Source organism: Pyxicephalus adspersus, chromosome 8 (genome assembly GCF_032062135.1).
Source record: "Pyxicephalus adspersus chromosome 8, UCB_Pads_2.0, whole genome shotgun sequence".
Taxonomy (NCBI): Eukaryota; Metazoa; Chordata; class Amphibia; order Anura; family Pyxicephalidae; genus Pyxicephalus; species Pyxicephalus adspersus.
Window position 1 is genome coordinate 14,933,447 of NC_092865.1, and position 25,119 is coordinate 14,958,565.

The 25,119-nt window shown below is 35.8% G+C and overlaps 1 protein-coding gene across 2 annotated transcripts; it reads right to left on the minus strand.

Moving 5' to 3' along the window:
• Nucleotides 1-1,252: 1,252 nt before the first annotated feature.
• On the minus strand, nucleotides 1,253-23,703 carry MCOLN3 (mucolipin TRP cation channel 3). Of its 2 annotated transcripts, XM_072419584.1 has the most exons (14): nucleotides 23,562-23,703; nucleotides 18,861-19,090; nucleotides 16,518-16,685; nucleotides 14,951-15,101; nucleotides 14,613-14,697; nucleotides 14,440-14,536; nucleotides 13,770-13,869; nucleotides 12,506-12,618; nucleotides 11,263-11,412; nucleotides 9,025-9,126; nucleotides 6,680-6,802; nucleotides 6,394-6,600; nucleotides 4,645-4,775; nucleotides 1,253-3,856 (listed from the first exon to the last, which is right to left on the minus strand). In XM_072419584.1, the coding sequence occupies exons 2-14, from the start codon at nucleotides 19,086-19,088 to the stop codon at nucleotides 3,853-3,855; spliced, it is 1,659 nt and encodes a 552-aa protein (XP_072275685.1). In that variant the 5' UTR covers nucleotides 19,089-19,090; nucleotides 23,562-23,703; the 3' UTR covers nucleotides 1,253-3,852. The 2 variants fall into 2 exon arrangements, with proteins under 2 accessions (XP_072275685.1, XP_072275686.1); XM_072419585.1 differs by lacking the exon at nucleotides 1,253-3,856 and having other exon boundaries at nucleotides 4,641-4,775.
• Between the last annotated feature and the right edge of the window lie 1,416 nt (nucleotides 23,704-25,119).

Here is a 25,119-nt window from a genome sequence, read left to right on the forward strand (position 1 = left end):
GAGGATACACTTTCATCAGTGAAGCTAGATGATCCAGCAAACCTGGAATGAATTTCCTAAAAGTAATTTACTATTTGTTAGCAAATGTTTTCAATCCTGGACCAGATACATTCCAGGTTTGCTGGATCACCCAGCTTCACTGATGAAAGTATATCCTCTCCAGCCTTGGAGAGCTTTATTAAATCAGGCCCATGGACTCCACAAGATCCTTGAAGGTGTCCAGTTGTATCTGACACCATAGGAGCAGCAGATTATGTAGGTCTTACTGCCAGCTTTGCCAACTTGCCTATTTCCATGGTGCATCCTGTGCTATCTTTTTCCCAGGGTAATTGATGCATAAGCACGCAGTCATCCACAATTTAGAGGAAAAATGATATTCATTAGATCAGGTTGTCTTTTTGTAATGCTCCATACTCTAGATTTGGTGCTCATGTGCCCATCATAGGTGCTTTCAGAGGCGGACACAGGTCATTGTGGGCTCTCTTACCAGTCTGCAGTTTTAAAGCCATAGCAAGCTGCATTGTACTGGTTTTTTTTTTTTTTTTTTTTTAACAATTTGTGCTTTAGTAGCTCTTTTGTGGAATTGATAGACAGGATAGCCCCCACCACAACCATCACCAGACACACCAGTGATCTTCGGTGACTGATGACTCTGTTCCCAGTTCATAGGTTCTCCCCGTGTCTGCGTGGGTTTCCTCCGGGTACTCCGGTTTCCTCCCACATCCCAAAAACATGCAGTTAGGTTAATTGGCTTCTCCCTAACAATTGACCTTAGACTACACTAATCACATATGACTATGGTAGGGACATTAGATTGTGAGCTCCTTTGAGGGACAGTTAGTGACACGACTATGGACTTTGTACAGCGCTGCGTAATATGATGGCGCTATATAAATACTGTATAATAATAATAATAAGTTGTCCTTTCTTAGACTTGTTTTGGCAAGTACTGCTTAGTAAGAACACCCTGTTTTTAAAGATATTCATACCCAGTATAATGATTATCACAACTTGACCCTTGTCAAAGTCACTCAGATCCTTACAAATGCTTATTTGTCCTGCTTCAAACACATCACCTTCAAGAATTGGTCCCTTCCCTTGACAGGTGGCGATATAAAGAGATGATCAATCTTACTCATTTCACAATGAGTGGTTTTATTGATTTTGCTGATTGGTGTATGTATTATCAAGTTGGTCTTCCCACACTCATATATACCTATCTGCTCAGGCAACAAGGAACATACTGACTGCATTTTTATGGCTAAAATACTATTTTAATTATTGACATTCAGTACAGAGATTTCACACATTCAATGACTGATAGAAGGAGCTCTAGAATAGAATTACAATAACCAGTAATACAATAAACAATATATATTGCTTTCGTATTTACCCCATCTGTTTTCGAATGCTCATTTTTCAGTAAAAACAGAATTCTCGGAGTTTCATCCCGTGACCAGGGAATGTCTTCCAGCAGCGTATCTGATATTGCATGAAACATTCCTTGGGGGAGAGTCAGTTACTGCCATCAAGGAATATCAGATTACCAGCTTTATAAACAGACCCCAATTTGTCATTATGTAGGTTTAGGAATATAAATCCTGACTGTAATTTCTTTTTAAATGGCAGCATTCACTAAACTTTTCTGGATCCAAAAAAATGGTTTCTTTAGTGTATCTAACAATTTTGAAATACATATTTTATCTAAAGCACACCTACTGATTATTTTAAAGGAATTCTGATGTCACTTTATTTTCACTACTTTTATAGACAGACAAAAGACCTGAAGAATGGTAACGGGACACGTAGATGAGAGGAAAACAAATGGAGAGAAATACTAAACTATAAAGGTATTTGTGCTGGTCAGCCATGATTTGTACATAGAAGATGTGCTCATTTGTGTTCTGTTGTCTAATAAAAATATAAAAAACGTCAGTCACCATCTTTCTCCCTACTTACCTGACTTTTTTGGTTGTTTTGTGCATGTGTGAATAAAATGTGGTCGGAAAACTTTATTCCGCTTAAAGGTACATTGATGGCATTTTGCCTGCTGTGAAACCAATATCATATTAGAGCAATCAATTTGGGTAGAAAGTAATTGGTTAAGTCATCTTCTGGCATTATTTGTTGAATTTCATTACCCATAGCATGAGTTCTTTGCTCCTGGTTCCCTCTATCTGTCACGTCCATTACTTTGTGGGAATTTTCACATATTCTAAATGATGGAAATCATCAAGAAATATCTCTGTGTCTGATCCTTGAAAACTCATTTCAATTGTATGTATATGAACCTTCCAGCACAGCCCTGATGTAACTAATAAGGCCACACATAATATTTAATAAATGTAAAGCGACAGAAAGCTGTCAGAGACTGTAGACATGCAACAGGTGATGTCGGAAGACTACAGGTATGCTAAAAGAGAATGTCAGAGACTCCAAAGGTGCTGTAGGAGTTGTTAAACACTAGGGACGTGCTTTAGAAGATCTTCATAGACTGGAGACACATTTTAAAATACAGTCATTGATTACGTTACATGAGACTGTAAGAGTTAATTGATAGATCCCCCTAAAAAAAATTGTGCCATACTTTTGTCAGAAAGATCAAAAAGATCTAAGGAGAAAAACAGTCTAGTGTGAAATGAATAAACCAAGCTATTTTCCATTACGGATCGGAGTAAGATAAGGAAAACACAGAACACTGTCTGCAGACCCCAAGGGCCACTGGTTGTGCACCAGGGCCCTAGAGATTTAGGAAGGCAGTTGGTGGTTTAACTCACCAGTCTTCATGTCAACACTAATTTTGGGTTAACTAAACCATACACTGTTATGATGTGTTCAATTCCTTACTGCAATTTGTATGCTGCACATGGACAGAGTGGTCAATGCCATTCCATGATCCAAACTTACATACTTGTGCAATGACACTTTGTACACATTTTAGATTCCTCCCAATTTTAGATTCCAAATTTAGATTTCATACCTATTTTGCCCATAGGCTGTACTTATTTCTTTCTACTGAGTGACATGAACTAATAAAAGAGAAATAATATTTACGCCCATTGGGAAAGAAGGGAGGAAGTCATTGAGCCTGATTTATTAAAGCTCTCCAGGGCTGGAGAGGATACACTTTCATCATTGAATGTGGAAATGGATCTGGTCTGTGACACAAAACATTTGCCAGCAATAGCAAATGACTTTGAAGCAATCCATTCCAGGTTTGCTGGATCACTCGGCTTCATTGATGAAAGTGTATCGTCTCTAGACTTGGAGAGCTTTATTAAATCAGGACCAGTGTACGCATAAAGGCTAAATGGTCCTAGAGTAAAAATCCACATTTCTAATATTCTAAACTGAAGTTTATGTATCCATAGCTATCTAAGGATCAACAGGGAGCTGTTGCATGAGAGAGGGAGTAATAAAAAGCTTACAATAGTCTCGATGTTTACTATGAGATATGAGATATAGTAATGAGATATCAAGAGGAATGACACAATTACAGAGCTTTTTGCTTTGAGATGAACATTTGCAGGTTCATTTCCTGCTATTTACAATCAGCACAGATAAGTTAGGTACATAGACAATGTAGTCAGACAAGGACTACCCAAAGCACACAGGTTTAGTAGTCATGAATGGAATAAATTCTAAAATATGTAAATAAACTAAAGAGCCCAGCTCAACCTATAGATCTGTGTATTTAGACAGGGTCACAAGTCTTTGAACAGGAATGTAGTCTCTTCTAGCGTCGTACAATAATAGTGTGGTTTAGTTGGCTTTCCACTGCTTGCCAGAATGTGTCGGACATATTCTACATCCTCTTGTGGTGCAGTTACATCTCTAACATTGGCTTTTTTTCTACCTGTACAAAAAGAAAAGAGACCATAAATACAATATAAACATATTTATTTGAACACATAGAAAGAAAACTTTTTTTTGGCCAGGTAAATATAAAATATTACATATGAATACTTCCTTACTACTTTCAGTCATCAGATAGAGCTTGAGGTTCCTTTTTACATGAATAACAGAATAAACCTAAAGCAGAAATTCCACTAAATAGAGTGGAGGTTACATTTATTGCAGCTACATCCTTCATGGTGATATCCTGAGCTACAAATTAGCAAATACATCCATCAAAAAGAGAGGAAGGCATCTTTTCACAACACCTATCTTTTCAATATTCACCAGCAGAAAGTATAAAGCTGAATGTCTAATTGATGGAATGTTTACTGGTGTAATATACAGGGAGTGACAATGTAAGACCTATACAATATGTACAAAGATATCCACTTTTTTATTTTGCATGTTTGTAATGATGTGGATGTAGATGTGGATCCATCCACTAGTGCAGCATTGTCACAAACTAATGTCACTAGCCCATGTAAAGCCCATGTTAGAGAAAATCTTTATAAAAGAAGCCTCATACAACAGTAACTCCTAAGGTTCTAATCATTCCCTAATATATTCAAAAACATTAATAAAAATAAACACTTTTGATTTAACATTTACTTCAACCTTAACTGAACTCTTTTTACCAAGAAAGGATTGTTCTCATGACAATATATTCATTGACATATGATAAAAATGTAATGTAATGAACAAAAATCACCAGTGAAATGATAATCATGTAATATAATCAATACTCACCGTTCACAGCAGCAAAGCAGAGATACAGCCATGTCATCAACTTCCCTGTAACGGCCTGATGTCGGCAAGTCTTTACATTCTGATATGAAGTTGTGAAGTTCTGACTCTGGAAAACCATCTTTCTGGTAATTCTGCCAGAATGGAGGGTCAAATCATTTTTTTCTTTCAATGTATTTTTTCATGCAATAAACATCCACAGTGTTCTTATAATAATGAAAAGTTTGTTACAGCACATAAACAATGAAAAGGATTTTACACAGAGTAACCCTGAAAAGAATTCAGTACACTGAGTTCTGTACTTGTTTACAATGCAATGCTGATGTAAGCAAAGTTGTGTTTATTTTATGAGGGAACATGAGATATTTCTGATCACTGATAAAGGTAGTTTGGGCATGTAATTGTACCTAAAATGAATATTTAGTACAAAGGTTAATGAAAATAACTGAAAGCCATGTAAACACAAGATACCTAATAAAATAAAACTTGCTTGGTCAAAAAAATAAAAATAAAAAGAAGAAATAAGGCAACTCTCTTACCTGGGTTCGCTTTGAGTAATGTGCCAATATCAAGGAGTGCACGCTTGATACTTTTGTTTTTAGTATTAGAAGCCTGGCACAGATAGTTTTTAGCATGAGGATGCTAGGGGTAGCCCTAACACTTAACCTAACTCATAAAACAACCCCTTTGTACCCCCAATTGAACCCTCTGTATTTACTGAAAGGAGTACCTAAACTCTGAAAATTCACTTTACATAAAATGGTAGACAACCCTTTTATGTAAAGTAAAAATTCTGTTTTTTTAAGGGCAACACCCTTTAAAAAAAAAAAAAGGAAAAAAAAAAAGGGCACAGCACCGGCCCCTAATTCTCGCCTAGGCGATCGAGAATGAATGGGAGCACTAAGCCTCCCAGGATACTGACGTCAAGTATCCCAGGAGGCTGTTGGGTGCTCCTTCTGCGCATGCCTGAGCATCCCCGGCATGCGCAAAAGCCTTTTCATGAAAAAGTGTGGTAATGTCACATATAGGGCCTGATTTATTAACACTCCAAGGCTGGGGAAGACACACTTTTTGCAGTGAACCTGGAATGGATCTGGTCCAGGATTGAAAACATTTGCTAACATATAGCAAATTACTTTTCCAGGTTTACTTAATTACCCAGGTTCAGAATCTTTTCCAGTCTTGGAGAGCTTATTTAAATCAGACCCTTAGCATCGTCTCAAACACATTCCCAAAGGCAAAGAAGATAGTTGAATGCAGTGGAAACAACTTGACACATTTCTTCTGTATTTATTACTATAATGCAGTCAAGTACCATATACAGTAACAAATATGCTGCATTTTTGTACTTGCTATGTCCTGTAGCAAGGGTTAAAACAAACTGTAGTTTCAGCATGTTAGAGAGCTGACCCTCTGCTCGCACACAAAGTGCAGCAATCCAGGTTTCCTAAGGTCCAACATGCATATTGCTCCAAACAACATGGCTCTTACTTCATTAGGTCAGCTCAAAATTAACCCTACTGAACACCTTGTCGATGAACTGGAACAGTGCAACAGTGAACTGTTTTCCAAAATTATAGGACAAGTATTTTTTTGCAGAAAAGGCACAAATACAACAAGAAAAATTGGAAAAATAAAGGACTACTGCAGTAAAGTAAAATAGAGGCATTTCCTTTAGTAACTATCCCAACATATATTTTTCAAATGTATTTTGGAAATTAAAAGCTAAAAGATGACTGAAAGTGTACCCACCTTAATGGTATCATAGGTGTCAGTAATCAGAGCGATGAAGAGGCTGAGAACCATGTAGATAAATAAGCTAATAAAAGAGTAGAGGTAGACACGGCTGAATATCCACACCAAGTAGCTCTTCTGTTGCATGATGGAAAATGTAGTGAACATATCATCTCCATTAATAAGTGAGAACAGACACTCAGACACCATGTTCAGAGACCGGAACTGAGAAAGAAACAATAATAATGGTCACTCTAGCTACACCTGCTCTTAGGGACCATAATTGTGCATGCTGATATATTACCTTGGTGTGATAGGGTCCCAGAACAATCCAACCACAGAAACAGTAGCCCAGGTAGATCATGGCTGCACAACAGCAAAAGCGCATCACGTTTGGAAGGGCAGCTCTTAGAGTAAGTATTAGAAGCTGTGGAAAGCAATTGAATACAAATTGGAAAGCTTTGCATTAACTGGCTTTATCACAATATACATAAATACATACATACATCATACTACATCATTTCACAGGTTTGCATAAAAAGTGTAATGCATAATATTATACAGTACCAACTGTATGTTATGTTCTGGAGTGAATGGCTTGGTTGCACCCATTCTATACTGAAATAAATAGGAGTATACAAGTCAATATGGGACTGATAAAACAACTCATGGTTATGAAGTTTGTGATATGACGGTCATTTGATAAGTGATATCAGTAAATTTACACCCTGCTTTCACTTTGATTCTTGTTTATGAACTAAAAGTCTCTAGAGGCACTGAGGGCAGCGTGAAGTAAACGCTCTCTTTGTTGACTGCAAGGAAAATCACAGATTTAAACTATACTTTATACATATAGAGCCAAGTGTGAACTACATAGTAGCACTAGGATTTTTAGCAATTAAATAAAATGAAACCACATGCTTTTTTTCTTGGAGAAACCTGCAACCTCATGATCCCCTTTGACATGGACAGAATAATTGGATCTAATCAAAGAGGAACCTGTATTGCAACGTTCCTTCAAGTGAAAAGTCTATAATTCTCTGTATTTAATAAATAATACAATTTGCAAAGTGTAAAAAAAGAGACAGTCAGAATAAAAAAATTGCTTTCAGGTAAAAATAAAACAGGATTATCTCATGATATGTCCTCTCTGAAAACATACTAATAATTTCCATTTCCATTTACAATTTTTTTAAAATTCAATAAACTAGGCAGCACGGTGGCTCAGGGGTTAGCACTCTGGTCTTTGCAGCGCTAGGTTCGAATCCCAGCCAGGACACTATCTGCATGGAGTTTGCAGGTTCTCCCTGTGAGTTTCCTCTGGGTACTCCGGTTTCCTTCCACATCCCAAAAACATGCAGTTAGGTTAATTATCTTCCCCCTAAAAATTGACCATAGACTATAATAATGCCATATGACTATAGTAGGGACGTTAAATTGTGAGCTCCTTTGAGGGACAGTTAGTGACACGACTATGGACTTTGTACAGTGCTGCGTAAAATGATGGCGCTATATAAATACTGTATAATAATAACTTGCAAACACTTTCTAATTTATGTAGCTAGTTACAGGTTGACATTCAAAAATCCGGCCATTGATAATCCGCTTCCTTCAGATTTCCGGCATGGATTTCAGAGCGCATTTTCAAATTTACATTGTTTTCTGGAGCGCCGTTTGTTTTGATGGCACTGTACTCCAGAATCAGCTGTTGGGTCTTGCTTGCACATGCTTTCCTGCTCATTCCTTCTCATTTTTTGAGGCTGTATAGCTATTCACCATCTATTTAAAAGACTGTACAGGTATTGATTTTTTCTTAAATATATACAGCATATATACCCGTACAAAATCTGGAATTTTCAAAAATCCGGCACTCCTCAGATCCGGAAGTTGACGGATTTTTGAATGTCAACCTGTACTTTATTTCAGAATTGGTTCAAACTTCAGGCTTTTTTTAAATTCATTACATGGTTTTGTAAATATTTTTTGCTAATTATGATGTTATATGGGTAAATAAAATTAGTAGTAGGTGTGAATATTTATTTGGAGTAAAATATTTACAAGAAGCGATGATCAAAATCGCAGCATACACAAAGCAATTGGAAGCCCAAAATCTACCAAACCAAATGCCACATATCACTGTAAAAATGAGCAAAAATAAGATAATTTCAGTGTTATGCAGTGGCAGGTTGTGTTTGTATTAGATCCCACATTCTTCTTTAAAAGTCTGGCAGTTATTTGTCTATATTAAAAAATACATTTAAAAGAGACAGTACAGAAATATTTAAAAAAGTGGGAAAAAAAACAAATACAAAAACAGTAAATAAACTAAACCTAAATGCATAAAAAATACATGCCATCTAGGATCAAAAAGGATAATTTTTTAAGGGAAGCTTAAATATAATAATACAAAAATAATAAATATTTTTTTAAAAAAGCAAACTTAGCTTAAGTAGCTAAAAGAGAAAATTTTGAAATTTTACTAAATGTGAAATCAGTAATTTTATGGTAATACTCATTAAGCCAAATCTACCACAATCATCCCTATTTATGAAATACCTGTAGTCATAAATGCAATAGTAATATTAGTATATTATATTTGCATGAGCCAAACCAAAACAGAAATGAAAAAAATCCAAAGAGAGTACTTACATTGTACTTCTGAAAGAATCCTAAGTAACGGATTACTCCCAGCCATACTAACATGGTGGATGTCCCAAGAAGTATGCTACACACATCATAACTGGTTAGGCTCTGTTTAAAAAACAATACCATGTAATGTCAAAGATTAGAATTTTGTTCCAGGAAATATTATCTCTGTGTTATTTTAATATTTGTTGGCTTCAATCTCTATTCAGGAAGTGGCTTCTTACTGACTTAAATGCAGAATGGTAAAACAGGCTATGCTATGAGGTTTAGGAAAAATGCTGCAGTTGAGAGATGTTGGTGGCTACCGTGTGAAACATTCTGCACACATTGGGTACATACATTCCCTGCTGCCCTGCTTGGGTTGTCCGTTAGAGAAACTTTTTTTTTCAAAACCAGTCCTGGAATACACAGGTAATAAAGGTATTTCTTAACAAAACTGGGAATTGGAAAGTAAACTTTACAGGGGTAGCAAAATGTTTTCTTTAATATACAATATTACCCATCATATATTGCATGATATACCTGCAATTATGGCAATAATCACAGTGACTAGATTGGTAACACTTATTTTGATACAAATAAGGGATTAGACTTATAGTAGGGGACAGTAAATGGAATAAACCAAATTGTACAGGTATACAGTTACAGGGAAAGAGTCTATGAACAGTATTCAGATTGCATAATACATAAAACTGAGTTTGGTGATACCAGTTTTGACACATGAATAATACAAGTATACAGGTACAAGGAAATGGTTTATGAGCAGTATTTAAATCAGATAAAACATAGAACTGGGTATAGGATATTTATCTATGATATATGAATTATACAAGTATGGAGTTCAGATCCATGAACAGTTTATAAATTAGATGGTCTGTGGAAATAGGAAAAGTAATGGCAGTTTAAAGTTCAGGGGGTGCAGGCACAAAACTGAAAAGTATAAACTGTTTATATGTCAGGTGAAACAGCGGATGAGGTGCAGCTGTGAGAAGCTTATTATGGCACTGGACTTCTGGCAACAATAGCTAAAAAAAAATTTCTGATCATTTGGTGTAGGGAATCAGGTGAAGCAAAGAGGATATGAATATTCTTCCACTATGAATAGTTTATAGAAAAAGTAGTATACAGAATCAGGTATTCTGAGCATGTAGAAAAGCAGATATGATAATGGGAACTACAAAAAGTTTACTGATCACATCAAAAAAGAGTCTAATATGTTCTGGGAAGATAATCAGTTTCTGTATTAGGTGGTACCCAGGGCTTTAGAACTAGGACCATTTAACAGATTAGGCAAGTCATATGTGTTAATGATAGCTACGAATAATTATTAGACTAATAAGTACCAGGAAACATGTAACTGGAGTTATGAATAAGTAATTAGTACAGGTTGTGCAGGGAATCAGTTACCATAATGTGAGCTATAAACTGCTATTAGAACAAGCCATGTAAGACTGGAAATGATAATGTAAGTCATTAGCAGTGAACACTAAACAAGTTGTTAGCTTGCTCCATCACACCACAATATGGCACAACCATAATCGAGAGATATAGGATTCAAACACAAGCTTTTGGTTGAACAATCTTTTTTCTGCATTAATTGATTCGCACTGCTTGTTTTATAATCCCTTTTACCCTGAGTACTGTCCTAAAAAAAGTAAATTAAACTGTGCCTGTACTACTGTGTGCTACTGACTACGAAGGAGTTGGAGGCAAATCCCAGACATATAATTTTCAATCTTCATCCGTTAATGAAAATGATGTACTGGAAAAGAACAAGTAAATCTGCAGTTGTGGATATCCCCATATTTCCCTTTCCCCTTCTACATTTCTTTCCTGTCTTACCCCAACTAATGACAGAATTTAGAGATCATGAAATGAAACTAGAAGTGCTGTAATCTATGTCTTGTTTATTCATTCTAATATTAAAAATAGTTACTGTATTATGTGTATACATAACATGCTTTGTCAATTAAAACGCCAACTTGAACACTTTGAAGCACCTATTATGTCTCTTTAGTTACCCCTTGTATGATGCAGTGGTTGCCAGTTGAGCTGTGTATTACAAGCCACAAAACATTAGCAACCAATCTATGGTATTAGGAAATGTATTATTAGCCTTATTTTTAAAGTTCCTCCCATGTGAAAAAACAAACCTTTTCTGTTATGTTATAATAAAATGTGCATCTTCACAGCTTTAATACTTTAGAATAAGCTCAAAATCAAGACACTAATGCTTCTTACCTTTGCCTGGATCTCCATCTTTAGAATGGAACCTACGATGGATAAGATATCACTCACAATAATCAGGATGTACCAGCCGTTAACAAATTCCATTTGGTCTGACCAAGAGACAGATTTTGAGAATCGTTGTTGAACATACATGACATATTCCTGAAAAATTGTTAAGCAGAGTTTACTGACCAGGCAAGTATGTTATAAAACTGGGGAGTTTTTTTTTTTTTTTTTTTTTTTAAAGGAAGCAGTCTACTCTTGGCACTAAAAAGAACTTATAAATGAATATCGACCAGAACACTAATGGCTTGATTTTTCTCCCATGTCCCAAAAGAAAACTGCTAAATTTACTGGCTTCCCCCAAATTGGCATCAGAATTGGCCCTATATGTTATTGACATTAGACTATTACTACAAAAGAGATGCTAAATTGTGAGGTTATCTGTCTGTGACATGCAACATCAGAAGAGGAAAGTGCTTGCTCATCTAGAATAAGCCTTGCAGAACCATAAGGAACCAGTACTTGCCCCATTAATGTGCCTTTCAACTGCCCACCAGGAAAATTACCTATACTTCTGGAAACAAGGGACCACATGAAACTCCCTCTACCCCCCTCAATTTTGTCCTTGGCGACTGAACAGCCAACCATTGAGCTGATGTTAAGGTGGAAACATTAGGATTATTGCATAACATATTGTTTAGCAAAACAAAACATAGGAAATCTTGGTATATATATATATATATATATATATATATATATATATATATATATATATATATACACACACACACACACACACACACACCAGTTACTTTCCTAATATAGGTATAAATATGGGTAATGAATATACAAAAAATATGTCCTGTTTCAAAGCTATTCTAGTACATCATTCTAAAAATAGAAGTTTGCACACATCTGCTAAGCTACAAATACAAAATCCAATACAAATTTTCTAAGTATCCAGAGACCTACCCCTTTATTTGGTGGGGCAATTTTCATCAAAGCATCCACAAAATAATTATATTGATGAATATGAATATGAATATTTTGATTCTATCACATCAAATTGGTTGTTGTTTATGGTAATCAACCTTACCTGTGCTTGATAAATTTTATTTTAAGTTTTAAAAATCCATAAAATAATGGTTTCTTCAAATAAATAAACAACTTTGAAACCTGCGATCGTCTGGTAAATATTCACTTTGCACAAAACCGCTGTTATGGGTAATAAAAGCTGTATGGAAAGTCTTACTCTTTGAAGGTGAATTCCTTTAACCACAGAACGTATGCAGAGGGCTAAGGAGGATATACAGGTGAGGATGATAATTGCATCAAAAATCATCATGTAATGTGTATTCTTCTGTACTGTAAAGAAAGGCAAGATTAGTGTTTAAAGGGACTGGATAAAACATTTATAAAAACATATTACAAAATATTATTATTCTAAGTGTTATGGAGGGACATAATTATGGAGGCTTATTTTCTTTTATTTCATAAAGAGCAATAAACAACAATCTAAGATATATATTTGGTGTTTACTCCATGAGAGAATCTTCAACCTTTAGCATGTCTATGGACCTTTTATACAAATATTTCTAATACGATGTCTGCTAAACCACACAGCAAATGTATTTCTGAAAACTGCAGTATGTATTGTAAATTCTCCATGCTGAAAGCCAGTATATAGTAGTTTTAAACACAGTCTTTTGGTGTCCACCTCACCCCTTCTCCCCTCACATAAATCTAGGTTTACACTTCCAAACCCTAAGACTTAACAAAACCCTTTAAAGAAGAAAAGGTTTAACACTTTCCTGTTCTAAAACCTAACCTGCAGATCCTTGCTGTCTTCAAAAGCTAAGCTCCTGAAAAATGTTCTGCATCTGACACATTGAGGACTGTCAGAAGCCTGGTCACCTTCTGTGTGATGGTTTTATACCCTGGCTCCTTTAGCTACGGAACACAGAAAAGGTGCAGGTAAAGAAACACAGCACACAATAAGCATCCAACAAACCCAGTGATGTGTCAGAAAATGAATAGACAAAGGAAGGCAAGAACTGAAGGACACAATTAAGGAGATTGCAATGGAAAGTGCTAGAGCAATAAATTAAATATTAATTATAAAAATCTATCCCTTAAATTAAGCCCTATTATTAATCCTGGAACTTGACCTTACACTGAAAAAGCATTACCTTAACCATAAATTCCTAACCCTTCATCCTGAGCAAGACCAATGTTAGGAATACAGTATTCTCTCAATGGTATTTTCAAACAATACTATGATTGTAATTATAATTGATTTAAATTGATCTACAAGTAACAGATGTATCATTCAGTTGTTCAATATTTTTTTCATTTTCATGGTTATATCTAGTTGAAATGATTGTAACACAAAAAGTAGTTTTGGCTTTAATACGATAGTTAACCAAAAGGCAGTTGTTCCTAAAATACAAACCAAACACAGAAAAAACCTGTATGAGCATTTATTCATAATAATAAATCATCAAAACAATACTTACTGGAACCAGACACGTGCCAGTCTCTGCATTCCTGGATGCAAACATCGTTATCTAAAATTATTTTTATCTGTCCACTGTGTGCTTTATTATCAAACGTTATCTATAAAAAAAGTGATAGAAAATTATGAAATACACAGGTCATTATAAACCTGGTAAAAGGGATACAAAATATTTTCTCTTTCTACACCCCCAGTGCTCATATTTAACATGCTGTAAAAATACCATCAAGCCTCAGAAGCCAGTGGTCAGTTTTTGTTTCAAGAAATATACCTATAATTGGACCAGGTCAATAAATACAAAGGATATGAAAAGTATACAGACCCCTGTTAAAATGCCAGGTTTTTGTGATATGAAAAATGAATAAGTAATGCAAAGTGTTCCCACAAGCTTTTAGAGAGTCTTAAAACCCTACCACCAATGAAGCATGGTGGTGGCAATATCATGCTTTCTTTACCTTTGCATAAATACTCAAAATGTCTTTCGTTTTTTTTTTTTATGTAATTTTTTTTCATATACCTAGCCCTAAAAATGTAAGTACAAAAACAATATGCTATTACACAAACACATATGAAAAAAAAGTAGTATAGGGTCTGCTCCCCTCTTTTAGCAGTTAGTTTTAAAACTCAATTTACATGAGAAGTTAATCAGTTGTTGCATCACACGTACTCACTGTCACTGTAAAGTCATAGCAGTCAGGCAGCTCATGGTGACGGATTGTCTGCAGGTTGATAGCTTTTAGTTTAAACATGATCTCCACTGTCACAAGTCTAGAGAAGTAAATAATTCACATGGTAAAAGCTATCTGGAACAAAAAAATGGGCTAGCCCTATAGAGATTGCTCACCGATAAAAGTCCAGTGTCAGGTTCCAGAACTTCTCGTGAAGAGTGGGATCATTTATCGGGGTCATTGGTTCCACAAAAAAACATTCTACAAATAAAAAGGAAACGTTTATTAACACCAAAAAAACCTTGCTAGCTAGCCACAAGCTGAGTTCCAGAATAGGAAGGAAAACAGCCTTTTACACAAATTTAAAAATGTATTATATATATATATATTTCAAATATACACACACCAAAAATAAGTCATGAGCAGTCGTTTACAAGGAATATATTATGGCAATTATGGCAAGAAGAGAATGTGAATCCATTCAAACAGAATTGAGTTTATTGTTTGTAATTACCTTTCTCAATCTTTGGGTCAATATCAAAGGTTTCATTTCCAGGGAAAACGCTGCCCTGTTTATAGAAATACTGGCAGACAGTCATTCCATGCCTTCCTCCTTCTCCATCATAGGCATGATTGCCAACAGAGATATTTCTGAGCTCCAGGTACTAGGAAGAAAGTTTACCAAGCATTACAATGGGGGAAGAAACAATGAAACGTATTACAACATTTCAGTCTGGGCATCTAGGTATTAATGACCTCTGGGGACAAAATTTTTGTACACCTGTCATGCATCCACAAAACTATTAAAAAAACCCACCTGGTGGTACCACTTCTTGTCTATCTGCCCATCTCTTCAATCAAAAAAACCCATGCTTCTTGACAGGAGGCAAATATGCACATCCGCCCCAGCCACTACCCATCACAGAATACAACATGTCTAAATTTAAATTAACTATCATTAATATTACCTAACATATCAAGGTGATATAGGTTATAAAGCGAAGCTCTCTAATGCCTTTATAAAACTGGAGGATGATTACTTGAAGTTGTATGTAGATTTTAACGGGTAGGGTTAAAAAAGCCAGTTGAATCTGACACCATGGCACAAGAGCATATAAAGGGGCTGCATACTAGCTCAGCCTTAATGGCTGTCCTCCTATATATGGATGAAAAATATACTAAAAAACAAAATATAGGCACACTCTAAAATTATAATTCTTGGAAATCATTTTTTACAAAAAAGAAGCTGTGTAAATTTGTGCCCATTCAGCCAAACTAATATTTGTAAGGGAAGAAATTAATGTTGGATATAAAGAGGCGACATAGGTTTGGCGCTCCAATTCATCCCAAAGGTGTTCAGTGGATTTGGGTACGTCGTTCCTCTATACCATGTTGGTCAATACATTTACTGAGCTGATTCACTGTGAGGAGCCTTTTGGGACAGACAAGTACGATTTATTGCTATTTGAGTGAAATGATAAAAAAGCATCTTCATACTTGATAACTGGAATTATTGGTTGTGATTTTTTGGAAGATGCCATGCTATGTGAGAGAGTCCTCTAACTGGCAACCGGCACCTAACACACCAATATCTCCTTTTCCTGAAGAAGCGGAATAAGTTTTCTTGAAACGCATTGAAAATTGGAACACCTTAATGGGGGGTCCCACAAGGAGATCTTTATTGGTGCTGAATGTTTTTATGTATTTAGGTGTTTTGATTTTGTCATGTTAAGGCATTTTAATGTTATCCCAATAATAAAGTAAGCTTTTATATTTTTTAATAATGTAGTCTTGGAGAATATCTTATTTGGCCTCAAAAGTACCGGTATCTGGTTATTTAGCAAATTTTTGTAGGGATGTGGCCTATTGTTGGGATTTGGCCACATTAAGTATAACCCAGATGGGATCCAAATTATTCTAAATTGTCTAAAATATATACTGCATGCTTTAGAAGTAACAGTACCTTTCATTGGAAACATCTGCTCAGTAATTTGGAGGGATGTCCACATGCTTTTGCCCATATTATGTAACATTACCTGACCATAGATGGATTTACAAATACAGTAACTCCAAATCCTTACTCTTTTAATAGTGAAAGAAATGTGATTATAAACATCCTCCTGCCGATAGACTGCGTAAGTGTCATCTCTGGCATCCTTGTAATCCTTCAGAAACAAATGCTTGAACGCCACTGTGTTCTCCTCCTTGAAGGTCACGACCATTTCATTGCTGAGTCCAAACAGCACCAGCTAAAGAACACACAAGAAGGGTCATTTAGACTGTTAATTTCAAAAACACTTTTATTAACTTTGTTCACCAGGCATTTAGAAAAGGCTGGTCAATGCTCAGTAGGTCTCAGTATAATATGCACTTTGTTTCATGTTGTCTCAAGAGTTGTCTCCCTTTAAAACAAATATTTTCCCTAAAGCACAAGAAACAAAATTATTAAAGTAGTCATTTAAAGTTTTGTGAAAAGATTAATTGTACATTTTTTTGTACAAAAACAAGATGATTTTCAGGAATTTTAGAATCCATAGTGCACCCTAAAAAGATTTTCCATGCTAAGAGATGCTGGTCTTTGTTTTTTAAAATAAAAGCATCAGCCACATTCTGATAAGAAAATAATTCATTACCAACTTCTGAGAAAGCTGGATAATTACCCCTACAGCATTTCATTAAAAGACTTGCTTTGTAAAGAGGCAAATCCATTTTTGTCATGTTTTTCATTACAATCATTTCTTTGTCATTTTTACAAAGTAAAAATTGTTTACAGTAATAAATTGGAGTGTGACTAGTCTACATACTTTACAGTGGAGCCTCATGTTAAACCATAGTTTCAGTGTTTCTGTTTTTACAATAATGGCACTAATCAATCTAATTGGCGATTGTAGGACATTTTTTTACTTTTACCCCTTCAGCCACTAGCTTGTCACTAACGTATTGCAAGAAGATGGAATCAAAATTGCCCCAATCAAACACAGTAGCAAAAAAGATTGCTTTACCTAAATTGACATTTTTTTGCATTTTACTTTAACCTTCTAATACACTGTTGAAGATATCAATTTATTGCTGTTTTGTGATTTCCCGGTTGCCTCAAAGTGGTTGAGACTGACTGAAAATTGCCACGTTAATCTTAGGACTAAGGATGATACTAAGGACTATTTAAAAAACAGGGAATCTGACATTCACGCAAACATTCCCTAGTGGGAATCTTTCAGGGTCATATATTTCAGTGGTAGTAATTGATGCCACCAGGGAAGGTTTAAGGGAATGTCTGGCTCCCTGTTATACAAATAGAGCCCTAATAGCATAACTTGTCATACATCAATCAACTTTTATTTGACTGGTTTTTTTTTGTTTTGTTTTTTAAGATCATTTTTATTGAAATTTTTGCATTATATAATACAAACATTATAGAAAAAAAAACATAATAACCAGAACAAAATAAACAAACAAGAGTGTCAGAAGTCAACTTGAATCATTTACCCATATAGCCATAACTGAAGACATTAGGCATTACTACAGTATAACAAACACAACAAATCATACTTGAACTGCGCATTTTGCATATGCATGACATTTAAGTGTTTGATCTGCTTTATAAGCAAACAATTTCTCATTTTTATTTGACTGCTTTTTAATGTGATCAACTTGTTCAATATAAATGTCAACTATTGATTTAAAAGCAAATCGATTGTATTATCTTGCACCACAATTAATGCACAAAAATTGATTTTCTGTAATCTATAGTAATGCAAATTGATAACTTTTAAACCAAATATCATCTATCAGTTAATTAAGATAAGTGTATGTGTGCATGCTTCAGCTTGACCGAATTAAAAACAGCTCAGAGGTTTTAAAAAGTCATTAGATTTTCAAGATACCTATACGAACTACAGAAATTTTCCAGCCGAACTGATCAAGTTTTTATGCTTGCAGACTTATTATCGATCACTTTTGGTCTATCTGTAGTAGAAATCAGGAATCAGTTTATGGTCTATCAAGAGAATCAAATTGACTGCATGGCTGAATAATAAAATTGTCCTGTGCATTGCCATCCTAACTCTGATTAAATAGAAACCTTGGATTCCCAATGTTGGCACACCAGATATTTGTTATTTTATTACACTCTCGATCTGGAGGTACCGATTATGACATCATGCAAGACATTAATATGTACTACAATATAATCCTAATTCACTGGTTACTAATTTATTCACTCATTTTTTTTCTGTTTACCCTATTTATCGGGTTATAAAAATATGTTATCAACACCTCCTACACGGGGATTTGAGCTGTTAAACCTTTGTATTTTTGTTCGCCAAGGATAATAAAGACGTTTCTAAAAAATTCTAACTTGGGCAAAATCATCCATGTAAATAATGAGTCACTTCCACAAACACACATTTCAGGCTATATCATACCTGAATTGTCACCAGTGCTATTTTTAATATCTGAATACATAGTTTCCATGGCTTGCGTCCTCTGGCTCGAAATTTTTCACAGGGGTTCATGAAAAAGAATTTGAGCTTTCTTCTCAGCTGGTCTTCCATGAGGAGCTCCTCTGACATGGAGCAGGTCTTGCTCATGTATGGACTCTCATGTTCTTCGAGTGAAGCAGACACCTTTATTATTCTTTCTGGGCTTTCCATTGCTGCAAAATACATCATAAATTACAGTTAGAACCAGATCAAGAATTACACATAATTAAAGGCTTTCTCTGCATAAAGATTTTAGTAAATTAGCTAAAATCAACAACTCTGGTATCTTCACCAGTGATCCTTTAAAAAACATTGTTTGTGAGGTGTAGTAAACCTGGGCAAGAAGAAACAAGGGATCTAATCTGCTAAAGCCTTTGTAATAGAACAAAAGTAAAGTGGAACACACAAGGACAGAGCCGAACATTACTATCCTTTGTGGACAAACTGGGTGATAGACCTGTATGTGTATGTGTGATACAAGCAGAGATTATTATTAAACAGGATTTATATAGCGCCAACATATTACACAGCGCTGTACATTAAGCACGGTTTGCTAATTAACCTTTTATTTTGGACAGTTATGTTTTTGGATACATATGAATGCATTTTACTACTAATTTGCTCTGAGTCAGTCAGATGAACATCTAGACCAGTCTTTCTCAACCTTTTTAACATGGGAGAACCATTGAAACAACTTTTAGGTCTTCTGGGAACCCCTTCTATATTTACAACATCCACAATTTACAGTAAATGAATGTGGTGATCAGTGTAAAGAATGACTACATAGGAGATGACTGTTTGCATAGGTAACCCTATTAAAAAAAAAAAAAAAAGTATACACACAGATTTACATTAACAATACCGTGAGCCTTTACTCTTTTAAATGTAATAAAAAAGTTCTCCCTAAGAATCTACACGGTTTGCCATAACCTCTATTAGGGAGCAAAGCAAGTTTTGTACCTCCCTGGCTATGTTTTACTTTGCCTTACCCTGTCCTAATGACTGGGGCATGTTTAGGAGTGGAAGCAGCATGAAAACTATCATGTAATGCTAGGTTAACCTTTGCAAGAACTCCAGATAGAATCAAGCCAGCACAATAGGGTGAAAGGTCTATATTACACCAGTTCCTGCCCACCCTCCGGCCTCTGATATTTGCATAACTATGTACATAAGTTTCAGGATTGTGTGCTGCTTTCTAAAATGTACCCTGTATTTTAGTTTTACTCCACTGCTGTGTACAAACCTAATAACAAAACTGTTCGAAGGCCAGTCAGCTCAGTCATCTGACCTAAAATACTATAATCACGTTCTAATTAAAATTGAGGGCAAGAACACTAAAGCCATTGTTTAATAATGAAATGACCTAGCTACTCAACTGACAGCACAGAATAATGAAAGGAAGAAATAGGTCTTGCTTATAATTAAATGAAAGAGAAAGACGAATTCAAGAGCAATTTTATTAACCTCTGATGCCTTAATTTCCACAAACATATTTAGCAAATAAAGATTAAATAGCGATATCTGGTGGAATTTAACACAGATGGTCAACTATTGTAGCACAAAATGTTCACTAGATATTTTTTTTGTTGATATATTTCGAAGCAGGAGGTTCCACGATGCAAGGCCACAAGGGTTAGAGCTCAGTTTGTTTAGCAGTCTGGAATGGTATATCACTAAACCAGTCTTTCTGGACCTTTTTACCTTAAATGACTATTCAAAAAAACTTTCAATATTCAGGGAACTCTTACTACAATTACTATATCCGCAGCTCACAGTACATTAACATAGTGGCCAGTGGGGAGAATATCAACATTACAGATAGACAAAAAGACCATTGGTGTCATTTAAACTGACCTGAATCCTAGTTAAGAAACATTAAACTAAAAAAAAAGAAAAAAAATTCTAGGACCCCTTTACTGACGCTATTCCTGATGAATTAGCTCATCACACATTCCCTACAGCATCATGAATAATAGCTTAAAAAAAAGCATCAACTAACCCTACAGGTGTTGATGTTTCTCTTTATAATTATTACTTATAGAACAAGGTTAATTTAAGGTTTAGGCTGTACTGTTAAGAACTTGAACATCAAACAATAAGGTTTTTATAAAACATCTCATATTACAGACCATACTCCAATAAAACCTTAAGCAGGGGCAGGTTAACTCTGTAATAATGCTTCCACATTTGGTTAAATAAATACTAAATTCTTTGTTTATTGATAAAATGTTCTAGTTATTTCAAAAAGACATCAAAGAGATTAGCAAAGGAAAACATGCCTATTCATAAATATATTTTGTAATGTTTTTGCTGCATTTCACAGTAAAGCATTAGGTATTTATCATCTTTTCAGAGCCTGACAAAGAAAAGAAACATTAGTTATCCACCTATCTATTTATCCTGCAAAACTCCTTGGTGGAAGTAGTTAGAATCACTCCTACTTAAGGCCCCGGGTTTGGGATATAAATGCCATCACTATCTACTAAAAGTATGCAGATGCATTTTAGGCTGGGTCTACACTGACGTTTTTTAAAACGCATGTAAACGTTCCTACTGGGTTTATATGCGTTTTTATTAGCGTTTTGAAGCTTGCCGCGTTTATCGCATTAACCTCACGTTTTAATTTTTTAAACGTTGCAAGCAACGTTATAGATAACGCTCATAAACGTGCCTCAGGGTAACGTCCTGGTGTAGATTAGCCCTTTGGAATGCATGGGAATTTCAAACATTGGCTTTTAAAGCCTCAGGTTAAACCCTGGGGAAAACGTCCGGGTAGACTAAGCCTAGGCTGAGTTTTTTTAACACAGATCTAAACATAGCCTAAGGCCAGGCCTACACAGACTATTTCTATCAATGCATATAAACGTTTCTACCTCATTTATATGCTTTTTACAAGCATTTTAAAGCTTGGTAGTTGGTAGATTTGCAAATTTTAACCCATGGGCACTGATTTCTGTAAGTAAAGGAAGTCAACCGAAGTACATTGGCGATTTTCTAGATAGCAAAGTGCAGGGTCAACATGGACACCTTTATCTTACCTATACTGGTGTTATCTGGCACTCTTGGTGTGCTTAAGGAATAGGAATACTGGCACCAAGAGAGTGCACCGCAGGAGGTTCTGGATGTATCCACTGATGACGTCAGACGCCATTATTACTTTATGTCAGCCATGTCCGTAACAACATATTCAGTATCAGCTCATCTTAGCATTTGTGTTTTGTGTAACCCTCTACAGCCAGAATCTAGTAAGTAACTCACAGGGTCACTGGGGTGTCCTTTTCCCTCCTTCTACCTTTTTGAAAGTTCCCTTTTCTCTCCCTTTGAAGTATAGGAAATCAGATTCATACTTCCAAGACAGATATAAATCAAATTAGTACCTTTTTTGTACATTGAACTTTCTACCTGTAAGAACTTACAGAGCTTGCAGTTGATGTGTTTGCTAACAGGTTTCCTGCATCATAGGAAAGGATTCACAGGTCATTAACATAGATTAAGAGTAAGGTGGATTGATGTGTCACATCTGAATGAAATGTATTCAGCAGGCAGCTGTGTTCTCAAGATCCAAGTTTTGACTAAAGTTTACTATTCAGACAACTACTACGGCAGCCAACAAGCAGGGGTGCAGATAAAAAAAAGTTCCATTAGCTCTTCTATTACATGTACGGGGCAGTAGGAACTCTATTTAGGATTTTTAGACCTGACATATTGAAATATGAAACTGGATACATTTTTTGGTATGTGCAGAAGGTCAATTGATTTTGCTGGGAACAACTAAACTGGGCAACAAAAATCTACCTTTTTTTCAGAACTGTGTAATATTTGCAGACACCTCTGGCTGACTGAAAGGAAAAAACTGATTATGCAGAAAAGATTTTCCTAGTTGACTACCGTTGTTCCATAACATTTTCAAAGCTGTTTTTTTGTAGAATCAAATGCATGCATGTTTGTGGCACTATTTTTTTTAAATAAAAAAACTACAGCAAATACTGTGCATGAACACATGTACTAATGAGCGTTTCATACTTTTTGTACCTACACTGCAACAACAATAGCAACTAGTAGCTAATCAAGTTCTATCAAGTTTATTTGAAAAAAAAAAAAAACACAAAGCCAGTGCAACATATTTACTAAACAGAGATACATAAAAAACAAATAAATATATACTTGTGTGAATGTCAATAGATATTACTTTCTCAAAGTAGGTCTCTATTAAATAGAAAGCCAAGATCACATAAATAGGTAGAAATCTGAATGCAATGTTCGAAGGATTGTATTGCAAAACTGAGCAATGTTCAAAAGCACGGACACGCACATGAGATGTTCTCTAAACCCCTGGACTGTTCTTTGAAATTTGAAGAATTTTTGCATTAAAAAAAGTTAAACCAAATATTTCACCTAAAGCAGAATTCGTTGAGTTGTGCATGTGGTGTAACCTGACTAAAAAAAAAAAAAATTTTTTAGATTAAACTTTTCGAGTATTATCAGTGGATATATTGTAGAAATGGGAAAATTCTGTATATACATTGTGAAGTCATCCAGATGATGGATAATCAGTGACAAGTTTAACATATACCTATAATAAAAAGTTCACTGCCCTGGAGTCCAGTCTATGTGTGTAAATACATAGATGGGAATTGTACTCACCGACAAGCACTGATCATCAGGTAGTCCGCTCCTGTGCTTTGTATTTAGTTAACCCAGATGGAGACTGCACTTGGACTTATCCCCAGGTCTTCATTAAGAATTATTTATGCATCCTCAGCTCTGCTGGTAACTGTGATGATCCCAGGAAAGCCCTACAAAGGATCAGAATCATGTTGGGTTAAGTGGAAGTTTGCAGCAATATTGCCCCCAATCCCCACCATATACCAGAACTGTGACAGTCCCTCAATGACAGTCTGTCTTCTTAGTAGCAGTCTTTTTATCTTAATAGCAGTCCTCTGTCTCTCAATCTACATTCCTCTTCTCCTATTGAGGTTATTTCACTGGCAGTCTCTTCTCATTCTGACAGTCTCTCTCTATCACTGGAAGTCTCTTCTTCTCCCAGAGGTAATGTTATTCCCTCATTGGCATTCTTTTCTTTCTTAATTGAAGATATTTTAATTTCATTTCCTCTGTTGGTGACTATTTTTTGTCCCTTGGTATCAGTCTCCTTCGCAGCCCCTCTCTTATAAAAACAGTCTATAGCTTGCTACCCGTCCAATGTATTGTCAGTGCCTGTGTGTGTCCAGAATCTCCATCTCTCAATGTCACTATCTGTCCAGGTTGTCTGTGTCTCCCACTGTGTTTCTCTGTGTGTCTCTCCCTCTGTCAGCTATTTCCAAATTATATCAAACTTCCTCTGCAGCACTGACAGCGATCATGTACCCTGTCTGTCTCACTCTGTACCTTATCTTATCTGTTACCTGCCTGTTAAACAACTTCAATGAGTCCAGCCTGTCCCCATGTATACTGCTATATACCTGCATGTGTGTCAGTCTACAGAACGGTCTGCTTCTAGAGATCCTAGTTATCTCCTGAATGTCTCTCCATTATCCCCCTGCATGTCTCTAAGTTATCTCTAAGTAACCCTGCTGTATGTCACATTTATTCCACTTAAGTCACTCAGTTATCTTCCAGTATGTCCCTTAGGTATTTTCTGTATGTCTCTCAGGTAACTCCTGTATGTATCATCTCGGTTATCCTTCTGCCTTTTGGTTGGCTCTCCTCCATAGCTCTCTCTTATCTCTTGCATGTCTCAGTTTGGTTTATTTTCCCTTTATGTCTCTAGGATATCCCAATGTATGTCTCCTATTTATCCCCATATATGCCTCTAAGATTCATCAAATAAATCCCAGTTATCTCTTCCATGTCTTTGTTATCTACCTGTATGTCTCATATATCCCCCCGTATCTCACCTGGTTGTACCCCTCCAGGTCCCATTTATTCCCTTACATCCCTTTCAGTTCTACCCTGCAAAGTTGCTTTTTCCCCAGTATTGCTTTTAGTTATACCCCTCCTTGTCTATTAGATAATAGACCCCCCTCCCATGTCTCACTTATGTCCTGTATCCTTCCTTCATACCCCTGCCTGTCTCTCAGTTATACCCCTCCATGTCTCTCCGTCATACCCCTGCCTGTCTCTCTGTCATACCCCTCTCTGTCATACCCCTCCATGTCTCTCCTTCATACCCCTGCCTGTCTCTCGGTCATACCCCTGCCTG

What these genes read in the sequence shown, in the direction of transcription:
- MCOLN3 (XM_072419584.1), bottom strand. Translation starts at nt 19,088, where the DNA reads ATGGAAAGCCCAGAAAGAATAATAAAGGTGTCTGCTTCACTCGAAGAA. An exon ending in TTTCTTTCACTATTAAAAGA is followed by an intron (nt 15,102 to 16,517) that starts GTAAGGATTTGG and finishes CTTTCTTCCTAG; the next exon opens with TACCTGGAGCTCAGAAATAT. An exon ending in ACACCTATGATACCATTAAG is followed by an intron (nt 4,776 to 6,393) that starts GTGGGTACACTT and finishes CCATTCTGGCAG; the next exon opens with AATTACCAGAAAGATGGTTT.